The sequence below is a fragment of the Lissotriton vulgaris genome, chromosome 8 (assembly GCF_964263255.1).
Source record: "Lissotriton vulgaris chromosome 8, aLisVul1.2, whole genome shotgun sequence".
Classification (NCBI taxonomy): domain Eukaryota; kingdom Metazoa; phylum Chordata; class Amphibia; order Caudata; family Salamandridae; genus Lissotriton; species Lissotriton vulgaris.
The window spans coordinates 856,589,467-856,608,374 of record NC_141696.1 but is presented as its reverse complement, the minus strand read 5'-3'; the positions used below and the strand labels follow the sequence as shown (position 1 = coordinate 856,608,374).

Below are 18,908 nucleotides of genomic sequence, written 5' to 3'. Positions count from 1 at the left end.
TACAAACGGTTACAAGGCGAGGTTATGTGCAACATACTTAAGCTCCTCTCTTGACTAAGGAGCATGCTCTCCTCTGAAAGGAGTGAAATGCCATGTGAATGTGGCAATGCCCCATGACACCGGTCCAAGCTTCAACACATCTTCAAAGATATATCCCTGAGAGCAGTAAAAGAAAATGCAGGACTCCACCAGAGAGTGGACATTAAAGTTACTGCTTGCATAATGCCTCAGTGTCTTGCATCAAGGAATGCCAAGATATGCTGCTCTTGCTTCACCGCTATGCAAACAGGACAGCTATATTAGCACTGCCAGGCGAAGTAATTTGAATGGTGTGTGTCCTACGTAAATCACCTTCTACTACCACACCACCAACCAGCCATAAACATTACGGTAAATCACATCTGAAATTCAGGGTGGCTGGGTTGTACGTGCTGAGCTTTTAGGGCATCCGTGCTCTATGTGAAGAAGGGAAACTTATCCTCACCCTCTAATCCAGGGAAAACAACAAATGCTCTTGTCTGCTGGTTTGTCGCTGGCCCTAGCCAGGAAGCTCTTTTAGGGCATACAACACCAAAAGCGATTTTTTTTAAAAAGTTTGTTCCAGCCTCATTTTACCAAACTTACTAAAAGAGACTGATTTGAGCTGTGGTTGTTCTTTCTCTTTGGGGTCAGGTAAAGCCTATTGACATTCATGAAAAATGTCACTGTTGGTCCAAGAACTTGAGGTTTTTGTTGTTCTGCAACAGTCTACAGGATGGAGATCATTTTACTTTGGTATAAGTCATTCCTCTGCAATACATTTGAAAATTACCACACTCTAGTCTTTGGTCTTGCTGTCCTAATCCGTGAGCCAGCTAGAAGCGGTTTACTTTTTGCAGGAACTCTACAATTTGTGGTGTAGTTATTTCTGGACGTTCAAGCGGCACCAATTCACTCTGAAAGCAGTGCTCAATCAACAACATATCTAGGGGTGGCTCACATCTAACGCTTCCGACCACTCGTGGTTTCGCTTCCAGACAACCGGCCCTAGGAAGGTCCAAGTGCGGTTTATTTAGGGTTACTCTGAAGCTATTTAGATTCAGGTTTTGTAGACCCCACTTCCCCTGGGGCTCAGTGGAATGAGCACTTTAGCGGTTTCCAAGGTGATTTGCAGGGTCTTCAGTAGAAAGATGAACATCCATTTAAAATGTTCATGAAACCTTTTACATAATCTGCTGCAAACCATCTGTAAAGTTACTCAAAACCACTCAGATATTGCTAAAAAGAAACTGTCAAAAATATAAGCTGAACACCAGATGTTTCTGGCATCTCTCTGGATTGTGTCCTTTCCTTCACTGTTTATTGTCATGCTGTAACTGACAGACTGTGCTAAGTGAAGTCAAGCTTTTTAACATCGTTGGTGGTCTGCAGTTTTAGCGCTAAATTCAAAGATCAGGGTGGCTCGGAATGAAGGATAAAGTCTAATGTGCGCGCCACAGAGTTCAAAAGGATGTGGAGAGGACGGAAGAGGCACCCCTTAAAGGTGGAAAAATACCCTGTGTCCTACAGGATATCTACACCTGCCCATCACCAATGGAAATCAGTCAACACAACTAGTGCAGTCCAGCATTCGTTTGTATAGGTGTTGACCTACCAACAGCAGCTTGTGGTACCACAACCAGCCATCAAGTACATGAAAACTGGGAGTGAATAGGTTTTAGGTTTACGAAGAACCAGAAGCCTAATTTTAACCTCAGTGGTAATAAAGCAATAGAGAACAAAAATGGCAAGGCGATAAGTGACTGCACGTGGAATTAGAAAAGGAGCAAGAAAGATGACAAAGGCAGGAGAAAAAGTAATGAGAAGAAAAGTAAACCGTGCAAAAGAAAATGGAGATGGTAAGAAGTCAGAGACAATTAAAAGTAAAGCACAAAAGAGGAAGCCAATGAAGGAGAAGGGGAAGAACATCATGTGATGTGAGACAAGAAGAAAAAGGAAAACAGACTAAAAAAGAAGGCACAATTTTTAAGAAGAATCAGAAAAATGGAGGTGTGAGAAGAAGGGGAAGAAGGAAAGGATAGCAGAAACTGGAGAATCAGAGGGATTGGATTCGGAAGGGCAGAATGAGGAGAAAAGGAAGAGAGACTGCGAGAAGAATGTGAAGAATTAAAGGCAAAGTATAAAAAGTGAAACATGAGAAAAAGGAGGACAGTGATTAAGAAAAAGTGTTGCCTGACAGGGCATGGAAGAAGGAGAAACGTTAGATGAAAAACTCAGCTGAAGAGTGGAAAAAATGGAAATGGGCAGACCGGAGAGTGTGAAAGAAATAAAACTTGAAAAGTGGCGGGCGATGTGGGCTAGGGAAAGAGGGAGAAATACAAATTGTGAGCAGAGGGAGTAAGAGAAAGAGAAGGTAAATGAGAAGATGGAGATGAAGAAACCAGGAGATTTGAGAGCAGAGCAATGGGCAAGATTGAGAAGTAAAAGGAGACGAAAGACATGAACAATAGACAGCACCCTTTTAACGCCTGCATTTGTCCTTAGGTGAAATTCCTTCCATGAAACATCAAAATACTAACAAGCATTTACAATGCAATGGTCTCGTCTTTGTTAAAGTTAGAGCAATTGGCATTGCAAATGTCATTTTTTTTTTTAAACCGATAAATATATGGAATTGTCATTTACAATGGCAATAGGTAAGCATTAGAGAGCAGTAGAGAGTAATAGCTTAATCTCTTGCAAATGCGAGACCTATTGCATTTGCACTCACACACAGAGCCCCACTCACAAACACACACAGAGCCACACACACACACAGAACTCCCCACACAAACAGAGCCACACACACACACACAGAGCCACACACACACAGCCACACACACACACACACACACAGAGCCACACACACACAGAGCCACACACACACAGAGCCACACACACACACACACAGAGCCACACACACACACAGAGCCACACACACACAGAGCCACACACACACACACAGCCACACACACACACACACAGAGCCACACACACAGAGCCACACACACAGAGCCACATGACAAAGCATGAGTGATCTTGAAACAAGCTTTTTTAAAGCAACCCCACTGCATCAGCGTGGATGACTAAAACGGCCAGGGGCTCCGAAAGGCTCAACTATAATCAGGGTAGAGAGCTTCCCAGCACAAATGCAGTTCAAAAACAACAACAAACCGCCAGTTGTACCTGTGAATTCTCGGCTCTCCGCATGATTTTACACATTGTGCTGCAAGCTTGGTTCCCGAGGATGAAAGAGGGCGACAATGCAGGGGATCCGAGCATGTGGCGCTCGTGGCCAGCAGCTGCTTATGGATAGCAGATGCATTCTACAAAGCTGTACACACACATTCCTGGGTGGCAGAGCGCTACAGAAGATGGCGCTGCTTTAAGGCACAAACAATCTACAATGTAACGGAGACAGCCATAGGATAAGGAGTGACAAAAGAGTGGGGGTATTGTGGCATTTCCACAACCTTTGATTAAACGGGCACTGGGAGCTGAAGCATTTGAGAACAGGCGTGAGATGGCTTCACCCTCCCTGCTCTGGCAGGAGCCTGTGGGTGGGGACCCTGGCTGCTGCCTCTTGGAATATCCATGCAGAGCTGCAGGTGCTGCACCTGCGGCGCCTACTAGCGGTTTGTCTGTGGACGAGGCTACCAACTTTCCAGCCGAGTCTGGGCTACCCAAATCTAGGCTTATCCGCGCTGCTTGCCAACCCCCACACAGACACTGCAAACAAGATTTATATGGCACACCAGGCTCTAGCATCAGACAATGCGAACAGTGCCTGCTCAGCCACTCCAAGCTGCCCACGCGTGTTGTTTACAAACACAGCAGCAGCACGGTCTCTCCTTACATGTCCCACGCAGCACGGCACAGACATTCTGCCGGAGTACAGCGCAGCTCAGCTCCACTGAAGCGGCTACGGAGCCTCCCCGGAGTGCAGCCCCGGGCTCCAGGGGCAGCAGAGGGGCAGGTGATCCCGGCTGCTACCACAGCAGGCAGTCTGTCCCTCCGCACCTCCAACCGTTAGAAATAGGGAGCTTCTTGCTGGTCTCACAATAGATCAGGCTACCGTCGGCTCTTCAATCCCAGGAAGTATGGGGTCTCTCGATGGTCCTACGTACGGCAGAGCAGCTGGCCTCTTGGTTAGTGCAGGGGAGTTCCCCGTTGCTCCCCAGCATGCCCGGACAGCGCTGCCTCTCCGCTCCCTCCCTGCCGGCCCCTCTGCCTGCCGAGGCTCCTCATCCCGCCCCGCCCCTCCGCCCGCCCAGGATCCCCTCCCACCTGGGCGGCGTGCAGCATCACAAATGACTCCGTGCAATGTTTCCCACAAAGCCTTCCACCGCTACCCGCCACAACATCGTCCACCCTTACCGGAGCAAAATCAATGTATTTTTGGCATCAGTCAGCAGCCTCTACCGTTTTTTGGTGAATAGGGCCAGGATAATAATATTGCAGGCACACGCTCACCGGGAGCGGTCACAACGGGCAGCAGAAACTGCAGGTATCGAAGCGGGTTGCCGCCATTTTGTGTCGCGCTGGTTCCCTGGCGGGTTCTCGCTTTCGCCATATAGCGCAGCAGCCCCAGCGAGGTCGTGTTTTTGCAGGATGGTTTACAATGAAGCTGTTACTGCTGTTAACATGGCAATGAGTGTTCGAGTCGGACACAGCGCGGAGCAGCTCTGCGGGAACTTTCACTGCGTCGCGCGCTCCACACCACCATATTTCTCTGAGGTCAAGCAGAAATGCCTCGGAGAAATGCATCATAATTTTCCGACTGGGGGGTGTGTTTTTCTTCCTCTCCTCTTCCCATTGGCTGGAATGTAAAATTCCAGCCAATGGGAAGAGGAGAGAAAGAAACTAAAAAACACACCCCTCAATCCCAAAAAGACGGGGCTTAAATGGAAAGACGCCCGTCTTCTCCAATGGCTGGCCTCCGTTTAGGAAGCCAGCCAATGGAGAAGAGGGGCGGGTTCAAGCCCCACTCTGAAAAACATAAGATCTCCTCAGCGAGACTGCAGAAGCGCAGCCTACGCAGGCCGAGAGCTCACATCCCGTCGGTATCAGACTCACTCCACGAACTTTACCAGCAAAATCATACCTACTAGCAATCACTCCAAAACCCTGCAGGGCTGCGAGACCCCCAGCCCATACCTTGGGCAGAGTTCACCTTGGTGTAGACTGAGGGAAGATGGCCATCAGGTGTCTAGTTGACCATTAGCAACTCTACGCAACAGTGGCTCCAGATGGTTAACACAGCCTCACAGTCACCCAAGCTCCTGTGCACAGGAGACAAGGCCATAGAAGGCTGTGTCAGAGGAGACCCTATAGTACCGAGGAGGCTTCCACCTTCTTTGGACACCAACGTCTGCAATCTCTGATTTCTACCATCAAGGCAAGACACTTCATCTGAACACTGCTTGGCACTCAAGGGCTTCAAGTCTGAACATAATAGGTGCCCCAAGCATTTTATCGGAGACTCCTTTTTTTTCCATGCCCAAAATAAAATTAATTTATCGAAATGGCAAATAGCATTCTGACATTCGGGAGAAATACATTGTTCGAGATCATCATTGCTGAAACTGACATTGTCAAAGTCAAATCAAGTAGCATTTATTTACGATATTGTGGACACACTTGAACTTCTTGGTGCAAAGAAAACAAAAAAAAACAGACTGCAGAAAAAGATAATAAAAGAAAATGAAAAAGCAAAGGCCAACAACTAGGGGGCATTCAGAACTTTTTATACTTTTTATTCTCATTTTTTTCTCAAAACATAGCTTACTATTAAGTATGCATTAGCAGTTTGCCACAATTGTTATTCCTACTCATTGCGTTGCTTTCAGGCAGGGACTAATATTCAGCCAGGTTGGCAAAAAGCAGGTAAAAAAGAATGTGCATGCGTGCTAAGTTTGCTTGTCTTAAGACCTACAGATACACGATTTAAAAAAAAATCTCATTGTGTTTTGACAGTGCAAGCAGAAATACAATGACAATATAGTGCTCACAATGAAGCTCAAGAGGGCTGTCTCATGATTTAACTGCTGTGCTGCGAGTCTTTGAATTATTGTGCCAAATACCTTGGTCCGTAACGAAAACCAGTAACCGGTACACCAAGGGGAACAAGGAGTAATTCTTGATGACATCTCAGTGGAAATACTCCATATGCCACAACATAAGAACCATTTCAATAGTACAAAACTATTAGCAAAAGAATGCCGCACCCACCACTCAGAGAAACACAAACCTTTCCACCCTAGCCTGCTGCAGCTGGCGCCTAAAGATGAAATGTGAACTGTGTGTTCAATCTACAATCTGCTTTGGAAAGTGTTCGTTTTTAACTACTTTGTGATGAAAAGTCCAGAATTTTTTGTCAGCTTCTGACGTCAGTCAGAACGAGAAAACTAGCATCAGATAATGCACACGGCGAATTGTAAACATCAGCAAAGATAGTACCACCTTACTCCTACATAACATCTACTACACCACAGTTAGTACCATTGAAAATAAGTGGCGAACTTGACCACAATTCTGACTTTATGGCAAAGACGAATAATGAATTACGTAAAATGAAACGTCACTGACCTTGAGTTTGTCGTATCGATCACTCAAAGCGGCCACTTGATGATCCCTATGTCGCCCGACCAGTTTGCACAAGGCACAGATTAATTGGTCATCAGTCACACAGTACATGTTCACTTTTTCATCCTCGTGCTCCAGGCACATAAGACCCCGGATATGAGAGTCTGGGATGGGCTCAATTAAGCGGTGGCCAGTGAAGGGCTTCTTGTTTGGGTGAGTGGCCTTCAGGCACTCGTCACAGTAGGACACCTCACAGGTGACGCAGGTCTTCACAGCCTCGCGGGCCTGGTCCTGGTCACAGAACTGGCACAGCACTTTCTCGTAGGAGCTCATACTGCTGTTTTTGTCGTAAGCCACCCGCTCACGGCGTGTCTCGCTCGGAGAATTAGGCCCGCTCACTGACGCCTTCTGGAAACGGTCAATGATATTCTGCAGTGTGACGTTGCGCTTGAGTCCCTCTAAGCCACGCTGGCTGAGGGTGATGACATAACGGCAAGTGGGACACTGGAAGGCACTGATCGATTCCACCCCTTCGTTGGTGGCACAGTGGGAGACCAGGATACGATGCGCGCAGTTGAAGCAGAGGCTGTGAGCACAAGGCAGCAGCAGTGGATCCTCAAACAGCTCCAGACAGATAGGGCAGGTCAATTCCGACTCCAGTGTTTCCATCTTCAGGCAAAGCTTTCTTGTGTTGTCTGCGAAATCCAGGGATGATGATCAGCTATCTGAAATACAGTACAAAATATCATCATACAAGGGAATTGATGGCAAGCTCACGGGTGGAAATGTCAATTTGTGCGGCCACTAACATAAGTCAAATTCATATTTACATCAAAGCTCTTTTGATTTACATTTAAAAAACAACATATACGTCTTATTGAAATTATCCATTTTTTAAAGCTGCACAACACCCCACACCTTGATGTCTCTGCCTCCTGCTTTCACCTATTTTTAAGTATCTTCCAATAATATTGCAGGATTCGGTCCCACACAGCTTGGTAATAGAAGACACCTCAGGCTATCAGTTATATGCCTTCAATGGCCAGAGCAATGGCGGGATGGGCCTTAGAGAAGAAGTCAAGCCTATATGTTTACATTTTAATGGTTACACTTCCACTATTTCTGTAAGTAGTTAAACTAAAAGCGATAACTGCATGCCAATCACTTTGAAGGAGTTTGTGCCTTGTCTGGGAGCTCAGTTTATTTAACCAAACGTGTTTAATATAACTCGGTTTTTAAAGTTATTCAGAGCACCTGAAATACAATACGCACACAGCATACTATGTCAACTTCAACACTTAACTTCCAATATTGTTAAAGCTTAAATCAAGTTTTTTAACGGGTCTGCATTTACAACCTGGTTGCTAAATGTAAAGTAGGGTAATGGCGCATTGGTATGATCACACTAACTGAATATGGGGAAGAGATAAAACAATGGGAATCTGCTGTATTAAAACCCAAAATGGGTGATCAGTTGTGACAGTTCAAATAACTCATTCAACTTGCTTTTTTTATATAGCTCTTTTTACCACACCTCTGCAGTTTTTAAGAGCTGTAAATAACAGAAGATACTGTTAACAAATTTAAGGTACTCAACCTAGAAGCAAAAGAAATCCGAAACTGTCTTGAAGGGATTCGAACACATAAGTTTTAGGTCATCGCATTTGTCAGCACAAAACACTCAGCTCACTGAGCATATTTCAGTCAGGAAAATGAAACATATTGCAACTAAATATATGATGGCACATTACACTATTTTGGATTTCAGACTGCCTTAAACTCTTCACTTCACGTCAAAAGCTATATTAAATATCCAGCCCCTCTAACAATCTTCACCCCTTTGATCCTGCATATTTCTGTTTCCATTTTTTGTAGATTTGAAGCAGAGTTATAAGGTTAATCATTAAAGTTTAAATAAATAGGAAGTCTCAGCATATACGCAAGAATCGAGTTTTAATATCTGATATATTGTTGGCAGCACTGAGCAACCAATCCAGTCTAAACCATGAACTGTAGCAGGTCCTTCAACTGAGGCAATATAAATCGGTATCGGAAGAGTACTTCCTTTGAGATAGATATATCTTCTTTTTTTTGGGGGGGGGGGTTGTTTGGTTCAGACGGAAAACTTTTACAGTTGCCTATTGAAAGCCAACAAAGACTGGAAAAAAAATTACTGAAGTGCGCAAGATGAATTCCTTACCAATAATGTGCTATAGTATGGTAGGAGTTTCACTCTTCAATTACAAACAATTTTCTGATGAAAATAAAAGAAATCAGATAAACTGGATAATAGAAATGTGTCAGGATGTCTCATTTTGATCAAGTCTATATTGCAATTGGAGCAAAGTTATAAAACAACCATTTGGATCCATTTACAGCCAAATATTTGACCATACATTTGTCAAGACACTAAAATATGGCTCCCACTGCACCTCTAGTCAATGTACTGTGAGAACTGGCTTCTGCAGCCAAATAAACTAAATTCAGACTCCTGCAAAATGATAACGATTCAAAGAGTGAGGTACAGGAGGAAACACACACTACGAATAAAAAGAACTGAGGGTGAAAAGGACTGTGCTTCTGCTTTTCTGTAGGAAACTAACTTAATTCAATACGATTGGTGACTCCACCGTGCGTCTCACAAGAGGATCCACGCCAGTACCTCTAATAAGAGGTCTGCTCAGCCTGAACCCTTATATTCAAAGCCATCAATGGATGTTGCGTCCCAATGTGCTCCTTGCCACTGGGTTCGCGAGAGTTCTCTGAAAAGAAGTGGCCTACGCAGCCCTGACCGCCCCCGCTCTCGTCAAAGGTGCATCTCTTGCGCGGGTGGACAGGCCAGTGGAGTGGAAGGAAAAGCTATGCTTAGCACTCGCTGGATTGCGCCTCTCTTCACAGCTCAATTGACTACGGCTTTGTTACTCCTGACCCAGCATGGTTACAGTCGGCACAGCTGCACACAGGACCCGCACTGTAAACCCTTTGTTTCACTGGTGTGAACTTTTACCACCTCCCATTACTAAAAGAAAAAAAACACATTGATCTCCCTTCATTAAGGGTGCAGAGCGCTTCACTCTCATTAGCGAGCTTGGGAAACTCATACATTTGAACCTTTTGCATTTTTTTTAACCAGTGAATTTGGCACTGCTGTCATACTAAGGCCAATATCACATGCAAAGCACAACGCACAGGAAAAGAGGAGACAATTCACCAAGTGGAGACCAGGTCAACCATGAATTCATACCCTGTTGTGGGAAGAACAGCAATTATATTTGTTGTGGAGACTTAAAAGACAGAAAAATCCAGGGGGCTCCTTAACAAATATTGCAGAGTTCCATCACTCATTCCCAGTGAGGAGGTTCAAACTAAAGATTGTAGAGCCCACACGGTTCACTTGCTCTCAGAGCAACACTGCAAAACGGGTCAATCAAGGGGCAGTATGTCAATTATCCTGCTACATTAATTTGAGGAAATGCACTTGTTAACATAAAGGCACTTCCTGACAATTGTCAGTATTACTAGCGTGAGACACACAAGCTTGGTTGGTAGTATTGTGTGCACATTTAATGGCAATTAACATAAGTTAAAAGAAACACTGACACTGAAAGAACTAAAGAGGAAACGGCCTTGATCAATGCTTTAAGGCCTTTTTAGGTCTGGCTTGACAGAACGGCTGTCTGTAAAACTTACTGTTCTCAAGTCTATAAAATATACATACAGTGTGCTTGCCATAAAACATCTTTGTCTTGATTATAGATGGATCCTACAATATGGGTGATAGAACCTACACACACCTCCAAGTTGGTAAGAACAGCCGTCACAACATGTCCCCACAACGCAGTCTCAGTTGGTGCCCTAGGTTGCCCCCTCATTGGACCCATAACAAACAGTGACATTCAATCCGACTGTGCAGCTCATGATGAGCTGCCCTCTGTGCCCGAGGAGGTCTTTACACATATCTCTGAAGCCCTATGTGTTTTTTTTACATCATCAAGTGCAACCCCCCTGTTCTCTGTTGTCTCTGCATGCAGGTGGTGAATGGTCGCCATGCTGTGTCGAATGTGGCAACTCTGTCCGGAACAATTGTAGTGATTATTTCCAGGGCATAAATTGGCCACAGTTTCCAACACCACATGTTCAGTAAGGATGCCTGTGGCGGCTTCCACATCTGGGCCACGCTCATTCCTGCAGCCAATCGGAGATGGGAGAACAGCTGCCCCTGAGGAGTCGTCATGAGGAAGAGTCTATCTGCCCCTGGGTGTCCTGGAGGACCAAGTGTGGGTTGCGTGGCAGTGAGACACTAGTGATAAAGTGTATTGTACGGAGGACCTCATCCTGGAATATTTGTATCAGTGGGCACGTCCACCGTTATGTAGGAAGGTGCCACATTCTCAAAGTCAAAGAGTCTTGTATAGCGCAGTATATCACCATTAGGTCTCAAGGTGCTTGCAGACAGATCGACACACCTAGGTTCTTATATCACATCAATTGGGGAACAGACAGTTTTTAGGTACTTGCAGTGCAATGCATGAGGGAATATTTTACCATCATATAAGGACTCTGCATGGTCAAACATTATTAAACTCATAGATGCATTGTATACAGAAAGCAATTTTCTGTGTTCGATTCTTACACTGCAGCAGGTTTTGTAATGTATAACTCATTACTCAAAGTGCAAGCCAGACCTATGGCTAGGAATTTCTTGTTTCACAGTGTGAGCAAGAGCTATAAGAAGGAGTGAAACTACATGCCCCATTGAGATTTAAAAATGATATATGAGTGTAGAAGTAGTATTTTTCTTACCATTTTGGAATCATGTTTTTTACAAGAAAAGATGAACACTTGAATGCTTTGGTAGGACACTGGCTATGATACTGCGATTGCTAAAATTAACTGCAGGTTTGCCGGAGCCTGTCACTGCATCCTCCAGGTAGTTCCTCCTATTTCCTAGGATTCATAGCCAAATGCATCAGATAGGGTGGAACTCCATGGGGTCAACACCCCACTGAAGCCCTGCCCTTTCCTGGAACTAACACTGATGAAATCAGGAGTACGCCCTAGCAGTGCAGACACCAGCCAGCAGTGTTATCAATAATAAGCATTGAACAAGCCAATCTTAATCGCCTATGGGACCTGCTGACTTTGTGAATGGTGTTTAGCTATACTGTACAGCATCCCTGATGCTCTGCAGCATGGCTAAATATTTTTAAAAAATGTAAAGCCTATTACATCATTTTGTAGCCTTGTGCTTACAAAAATAACATGTTTTTTTCTGTTGAGTTGACGATCCACCTCGAGTAAGCAAAAAGAAAGAAAAACGTGCCATAGCATTAAAGAAAAAGTAGATGGGGAAAGCAATACGGGCTGGTGTGCAGAAGCAACATGGAGGGTAAAGTGGGTGGGTAAAGTGGGTGGGGATAAAACACCAGCCAGGCAGGGGTCCCAAAGTGTTAGACCTGGCATCCTTGGCGAGGTTTCCCCTATCTTTTTGCCTCTATCTCCTGTATTTTTGATTGTGTGCTGGACTTCGTTTTTGCTGTTTTCTGTACTCTGGGCACTGAACTACTGCTGATCAGTGCTAAAGTGTAAGCACTCCCTGTGCAAATTGTGATTATGATTTTATATCCATGATTGGCATATTTGATTTACAGGTAAGTGCCTAGTAAAGTACACTGTGGGTGCCCAGGGCCCGCAAATCAAATGCTACTAGTGGGTCTGCAGCACTGGGAGACTAGGTTACCTAGCACAGCCCCTACTCTCTGCCAGCGGAGCTGGTAAGTGGCAATCAAACATGTAGACAGGCCACTGCAGACATTCATGGAGGCCACACACAATGTGGGCCCCTCATTAACCACTCACACTGTGCTGCGCACACTTCAACACTGTGGCCCACATGCATCAAGGGTTTTTGGAGTCGCAAACGGTGCGATTCCTTAAAATCGGCCGTTTGCGATTCCAAAATCCATTTTTGGAATGCATCATACATTTTCAGAAATCGCAACATTTTTGCGATTTCTAAAAATGCGATTGCTTTCAAGAAATCGCAAATTTGCGATTTCTTAAAAGCAATGCATGATTAGTTTTAAAATTGCGAATTCGCAATTAGGGTGTCAAATTTACTGAGTGGTTGAACCACTCAGTAAATTTGCAAAAAGTGTTAAAAACGCAGCAAATGCATTTCTTAAACATTCATGTTACGGACGGACATGTGTGTGTGCAACATGATGCGAAAACAACATTTCATGGGTGCAGGGGGGGTTCATTTGAACCCCCTCACCACCCTTGAAATGCAATCAGGATTTGCGATTTTCAAAGTGCGAATTCGCAATTCCCATTGATCCCTATGGGCCTTTTGGCCCATAGGATCAATGTGAATTGCGAATTCGCACTTTGAAAATCGCATAATATTTGCGATTTGGTAGAAATTGCGATTTCTACCGAATCGCAAATAATTTGCGAAAATATTCATGCATCCCGTTTTGCGAATTCTAAAATGCGAATCGCTATTTTTCGCACTTTAGAACTCGCAAAATCCCGGAATGATGCATGTGGGCCTGTGTGACCCATGGCCGTTTTGGGAAAAGTCGCCCTAATACACTTCTCCAATTTTGCCTTGAACTACTGTAAGTCACTATCAACTAAAAGCTAAAGATCTAAACTCCAAAAAATCACTAGGATAGGCTAGCAGCGGGAGATGCGGTAACTGATGCAAAAGCAATGACAGATGAAAGCAGTTAGGAACAGCAACATCTCGATTTGATGCATTAAATGAATCTTAATTGAACATATAAAATTGTAAGAACCAGCCTTAATTTAACATAAAAAAGTAAGAACGAGTCAATTCAACATTTCAAATTATATTTGCGGCTACGCACCACTTCAGCACACTGTAATGAAAAGTAAAGCAAAAGCACAAGGTTGCCCTGACAACCAAGAATTACTTTTTTTAGAATCTGTCAGTTCGTGCTCAATTACCTTGTCAGTTCATAACAATACACGTAGATTGTGCACTTGGACAGGGGTCAACAGGAGCAAGTGGTGAAACTTTCAGGTCACACCAGTCTAACTTACTTACCTGCCTGTGGGGGGGGGGGGGTTATGCTACACGTGCACTCTCGCTAGAAAATCAACAAATTAGACTAAGATGGAGCGAGAAAAATAAGCAACAAAAAGAAAACTGGCGAGAAAGTGCCACATAAGGAAAAGGAGAGAAAAAGAAAACGAGAAAGATGGATGGTGAGACAAAGTGACACAAAAAGAGTAAGCAAGAAAAGGAGGCAGAAAGATAGCATTAAAACAAAGAGGAAACTAAAAAAAGAGAACAAATGATCGATAAATCAAGAGGCAGCCGGGGCAGTCTAAGACACCCATTCACACATGCGTACGTGTAGACAAACAAATGCACAAAGATCGACACGTAGAAAAATATATTCAGAACCATAAAGAAGTTTACAGCAACAGGAGACAGGCAATGAATGACCAGTACAACACACGGTACAATACGCTTGAGACATCTGTCCTAAAATACGAACAGCAGCTAAACTCTAAACCTCACCCGCTGATGTTTACAACTAAATTCGTCAACTATCGAGAGACTGCTGAAAAACTTTAGTTTGCTGGAAACATTAAATCATAGACCTGCAGAAACTACCCCGCCAGGCATTTTCGGTCATATATGTTGAATATGCACCATTTAATAACTGACCGAGATCCATGCACGCAACCAGAAATACATTTTTTTTATCAGTGATAAGAAACAAAAAGGTAAATAGGAGCAGAAAACATAAATGCTTTTAAATGTGCACAAGTCGGTCAGAAAGGCGTGACGAATCGCGGTCCGGCGCGCTGGCACTCCACACCTGCACAGGTGAAACGCTTTGAAAACACTACCAGCCATTGTTCGGGAATATATCTATAAGTATAAAGAGGCGCGAAAAAGACGGCGTCGTGTCCGTCATCCTACGCTCTCAGAGGTGTTAACGTTCATCAACAGACACCTGCGATGAACCGTGCACCCACCTCGCAGCCAATTTCTGCCACAAGCACTTACCCCTCCTTTCGCCCAGACAATAACAAGGGCGAGGGGTTCAGGTTAGGCGCGTCGACGGTCGCGCCCTCTCAGCCCTTTGCAACGAGGGAGCCCCGGAGCCGGCACCCCGTCCCTCCGTCTCCGAGCCACGGTCCCCGCAGAGCTGTCCAGGGTCACCGGTGAAGCGAGCGCCGCGAGCAGCGGCAATTAGAGGATTTCAAAGCAACACCTGCCTGGGAACCTGTTTATCCGGCTGCAGAGGCAGCGCTGCCCGACTCCCTGCCCCTCCGGTGAGAAAGGCAGGCGCACAATGCGAGAGCAACTCCCACAGGCGGCTGACGAGAGCTCGGCTCCCGAGGGACACACCGCATACACCTGTCAACCCCCTGGGACACCGAGACACCCGAGCCTGGGAGGGGACGGAGAGGCCTGGAAACGGAGAGCTACAAGCCCGACCGCCGAGAGCTCACCCCGGGCCTCTGAGGGGAGTTTAGGCCTTTATGGATCCAAGTCGGGGCCTGCAAACGGAGAGCTGCAAGGACTGATCGCCGAGATATCGCCCAGCCCAGGCACCCGAAATGAGTTTAGGCCTTTATGGACACAGGCCTTCCAGGGGAAAACAAGCCTGGACCGCCGAGAGCTCACCCCATGCCGCTGAGGGGAGTTTAGGCCTTCGTGGACCCAAGCCTGCAAGGCCTGGAAAAGGAGAGCTGCAAGGGGTTTGGAGACCGCACAGCCAAGGCCTACAGAATTTAGGCCTTCATGGATACAGCCTACAAGGGAGAAATGCAGGCCTGGAAAAGGAGAGCTGAAAGTTGAAGAGGACTGTTCAGGACTTTGAGGAGAGTTTAGGCCTTAATGCAGTTTTTTATACCCATGGACTTTGCTTCGACCAAGCCTTTATTATTTGGGCCTACATCTTTATTAATTAGTCCTCCAGAAGAGATGGCAAGGCTTTCGAAGAGGGGAATGAAGGTTTCTAGGGGTAGGCCACCACAAGGCTTGTGAGATCTGAATGTTAATTCTTTCGTTCGGCCTGAAGATACATTGTTTAGATCCGCATATAGGCTGTTCAGGTCACCAGAGATGATCTTTATATATGCCTATAGAATTTTTAGTCCTTGTCTGATGTTTGGATTGGCTTGCTAATTGTTTGGGTCTATGTCGTGGTTTACTGATCCATGTTGATCGTTTAAGCATGTTAAAGTGGTTATTTAGAGCTGTATTTTATTTGCGTAGGCCTGCAGTGTTAGCTCTGCAGTTAGATTATTCACGCCTGTATGTAGGATATTTCTATCAGTGCATCGTTTGTTAGGTCCGCAGAAGGGGTTGTATAGATCTGAATATCGGCTGTTTAGGAATAATGAGATTTTTAAAAATATTTATATATCGAAAACTGATTGTTAAGTCATGTACAGAGGTTTTAATTGTGCACGTTGCTGACTTACACCTGCGAAAGAGTTGTTTATGTCAGGCCTAACAGTTAACAGGAAGAAGAGAAGTTGGTTAGATGTGCGTTTTGATTGTGAAGGCATGTAAAGTGTGAAGAGAAGTTAGATTAGTGCTGCATGTTCTTTTAAACCTGTAAAGGGGTTTCTTTAGCCATGAAGTGAATGCTGCATCCTTGGAGAAGTACATATGCCTGCATGGCAGAAGATGAGCTCGCTGAAAGAGCTTGTGTGTAGGCCGGAGGTGTTTAAACAAGGGTAATACGAGTAGAATCCGGACCAGGTTTTCAGAATAGCAATGCCACGCAAGTCTGCACATAATTCATGTAAATGAAACGCACTTAATCATAGCCTGAAATCCCCTCCAGGACTATCACAGCTAAGGGGTGACCTAGGGTGTTATGGGTGTGTTTACACTTGTGTAGGTAAAGAATGCTGTGAGATGCTCTGGCCAGCAGAGGTGCCAGTAGGCTGTATGCATATGCAAGGCATGTTAATGGCATGAAGGGACACAGGTGTATAGGTGTAAAAAAGGTGCTTGGCTACCTTATATGTTAAGTTTCCAGGTAGGGTGCGTGGTCTGGGTGGTGAGCTGTCTATAATTGCCTTACCAGGATAATCTCTTGAAATGTACTGTTCTGCCTCCTTCAGATGTTATCCTATTCTGACCCCTTCCAGACATTCTTTTTTCTCTTAACTCTACAAAGTGCTTTATGACGTGACATCCCGAATACAGAAAGAAAGCACTTCAACACCTCATAAGGGGTAGTAAGCACTATATAAATGCAATTTCAGTACATCTCAATGCAAAATACAAAACAATTGTAGGGTTGGTCTCAAACAGGGCCATCTAAAAAAAAAAAAAGGCACACTGAACTCATTAGTGCGATCCAAAGAGATCGCACTGCTAGGGAATGAGGTCACACGTAAAACAATAGGCCTGTGTGCTTTTATTACCTGGCCAAGGATGCCACCTTCCACATCTCAGAAGGGACTCCTCCTTTACTGTAATGACTTTTACAGATCTAAACACATTACAAAGCAGCCTCGTGCTGTCTCTTGAATAAACACAATTAGAACAGCTGACTGTGGACCAAAACCTGAGCATCACATCCCAGGAGACGCCGACTCTCGTTTTTGTTCAGGCAACTATTCATTGTTCTTTGTTTTCAGGTGGTGTTCGAAATGAATCGAAGAAATCACGTGTGCTACCACTACTTAAAAAAATCATCACACGAGAGCTTTGACAATTTTAGGCCAATTTCAAAACTTGATATATGAAAAATTGCCAACAAGGGAATTCTTTTATGAATTATTCAGTAACAGGAGGTTGATCAATCTATACTGAGAACACTTAGGACCAACTTAATTCAATTAAAACCTGTTATTCGTCTAATTTAACACTTTCACTTTCAACATAGTGGTAAAGACTCACATAAGAAAAAGCTACACGGGAAGTAGATTTGATAGAAATATCTCTTTATATCAAGTTTTCATCTTAAAGGGTACAGTTTTTTTTAAAAACAGTGAAAATTAATCAACAATATACAAGTGGACAAGACGTAGACTAGTTGTTCTTAAAATCCACTTGCGTTGCAATCAACTCTTTTTAGCTAAGTCACAACGAATCTTGCTCACTGTGCACAAAGAAATCGCTGTATCGAATTGATCTGAAAACAAAGATGTGGACTAATAAGTCGACGATTCGGCCTTATCATTGACAAATCCTTAAGGCCATCCTCAGGACCTTCAGTCTTTTGTAAAATGTGACCCCTTGAATCTCCACCTGATCGTCACCGACCGCGTGGTTCGTGTGGGACCTTGGATTCAAATGTTCCTTATGTATTGAGGCTTGTGCTTGAAAAAACGGTGTTGTGGCGTACCTAGTCCTAATCCACGGAGCTGCTGAAGGGTATGGAATAAAGCCAGATTAGGCATGCGGTCACTAACCAGTCAACTAATCACCCTAAGACGCAGGCTCATGAGGCCCTATCACCACGCTTCAAATAGACCACATTAGGTCATTTTTCATGATAATGCCTCACTAAGGGCCAACTCAAGCCAGAGGCTAAACCTAGCAGCCGATTTTTGCTGTTAAGTTTTAGGACCATAGGCATTTAACATTTAGTTTAGAATTGAGTTTTTTTGTAGGGATCAACAGAGGTCTTGATGAGTAGGCAGGAGGGGTCTGCGTATGAAACATGTCATGTCGACAAAGTAGACCACACTTGTAATTCTACTTACTAACCCCCTTTTTAATGTTCCTAGATTGCGAAGCCATTAAATTAATTTTTTTCAACTAGCCAGGGAATTTTTACCCTTTTTTTACACTACCATTCACATAAATCGATCCCTACACTCCCTAACACATATCACTATCCTCATAACATCACATAGCCTATTGTCAAAAATGTAAGTGCTCCCGCGTCACTCGTAGGTCAAAGCATGCCCCGCCCCGTAGAGGGACGGGAAGACTCCAATGATGGGAGAATGACACTATGGGATTCATAGTGTGTGAGGGGTATTTTAAAAACACACAGTGCCCTCATTCTGCCACTCGCAGAGAGGCCTGTTTTTCAAATTGCAGTGTATCCACGAGTTTAGAGAATATACAAAATCATATAAAATTAGTCACCACTCACATTGATAGAATCCCATTGTTTACGAGTCTAGTTCAGGAGGGTGATTCTATCATCTCCTCTACACTTCCCCAATTGATTGTTTGGCTTAACTCTTGAGCACCAGCGTACCTTCAGGTGAAGTTAATGCTTAATAAATACTAAAATAAAATAAATAGAACAAGCTTGGCCAGCAGTGTAGGTTTTTAC

At 44.4% G+C, this 18,908-nt stretch overlaps 1 protein-coding gene across 4 annotated transcripts in view; it reads right to left on the bottom strand.

Annotated features, from left to right (window-relative positions):
• MID1 (midline 1) overlaps window positions 1-18,908 on the bottom strand; it is a 511,850-nt gene that overhangs the window by 365,658 nt on the left and 127,284 nt on the right. For all 4 annotated transcript variants that reach the window (XR_015299320.1, XR_015299321.1, XM_086934783.1 and 1 more), the window contains exon 2: window positions 6,607-7,328. Coding sequence is in view for 2 of the 4 variants with exons in the window: in XM_086934783.1 (XP_086790909.1) it covers window positions 6,607-7,272 (666 nt within the window). In the remaining 2 variants the exon portion in view is untranslated. The remainder of the gene's footprint in view (window positions 1-6,606; window positions 7,329-18,908) is intronic.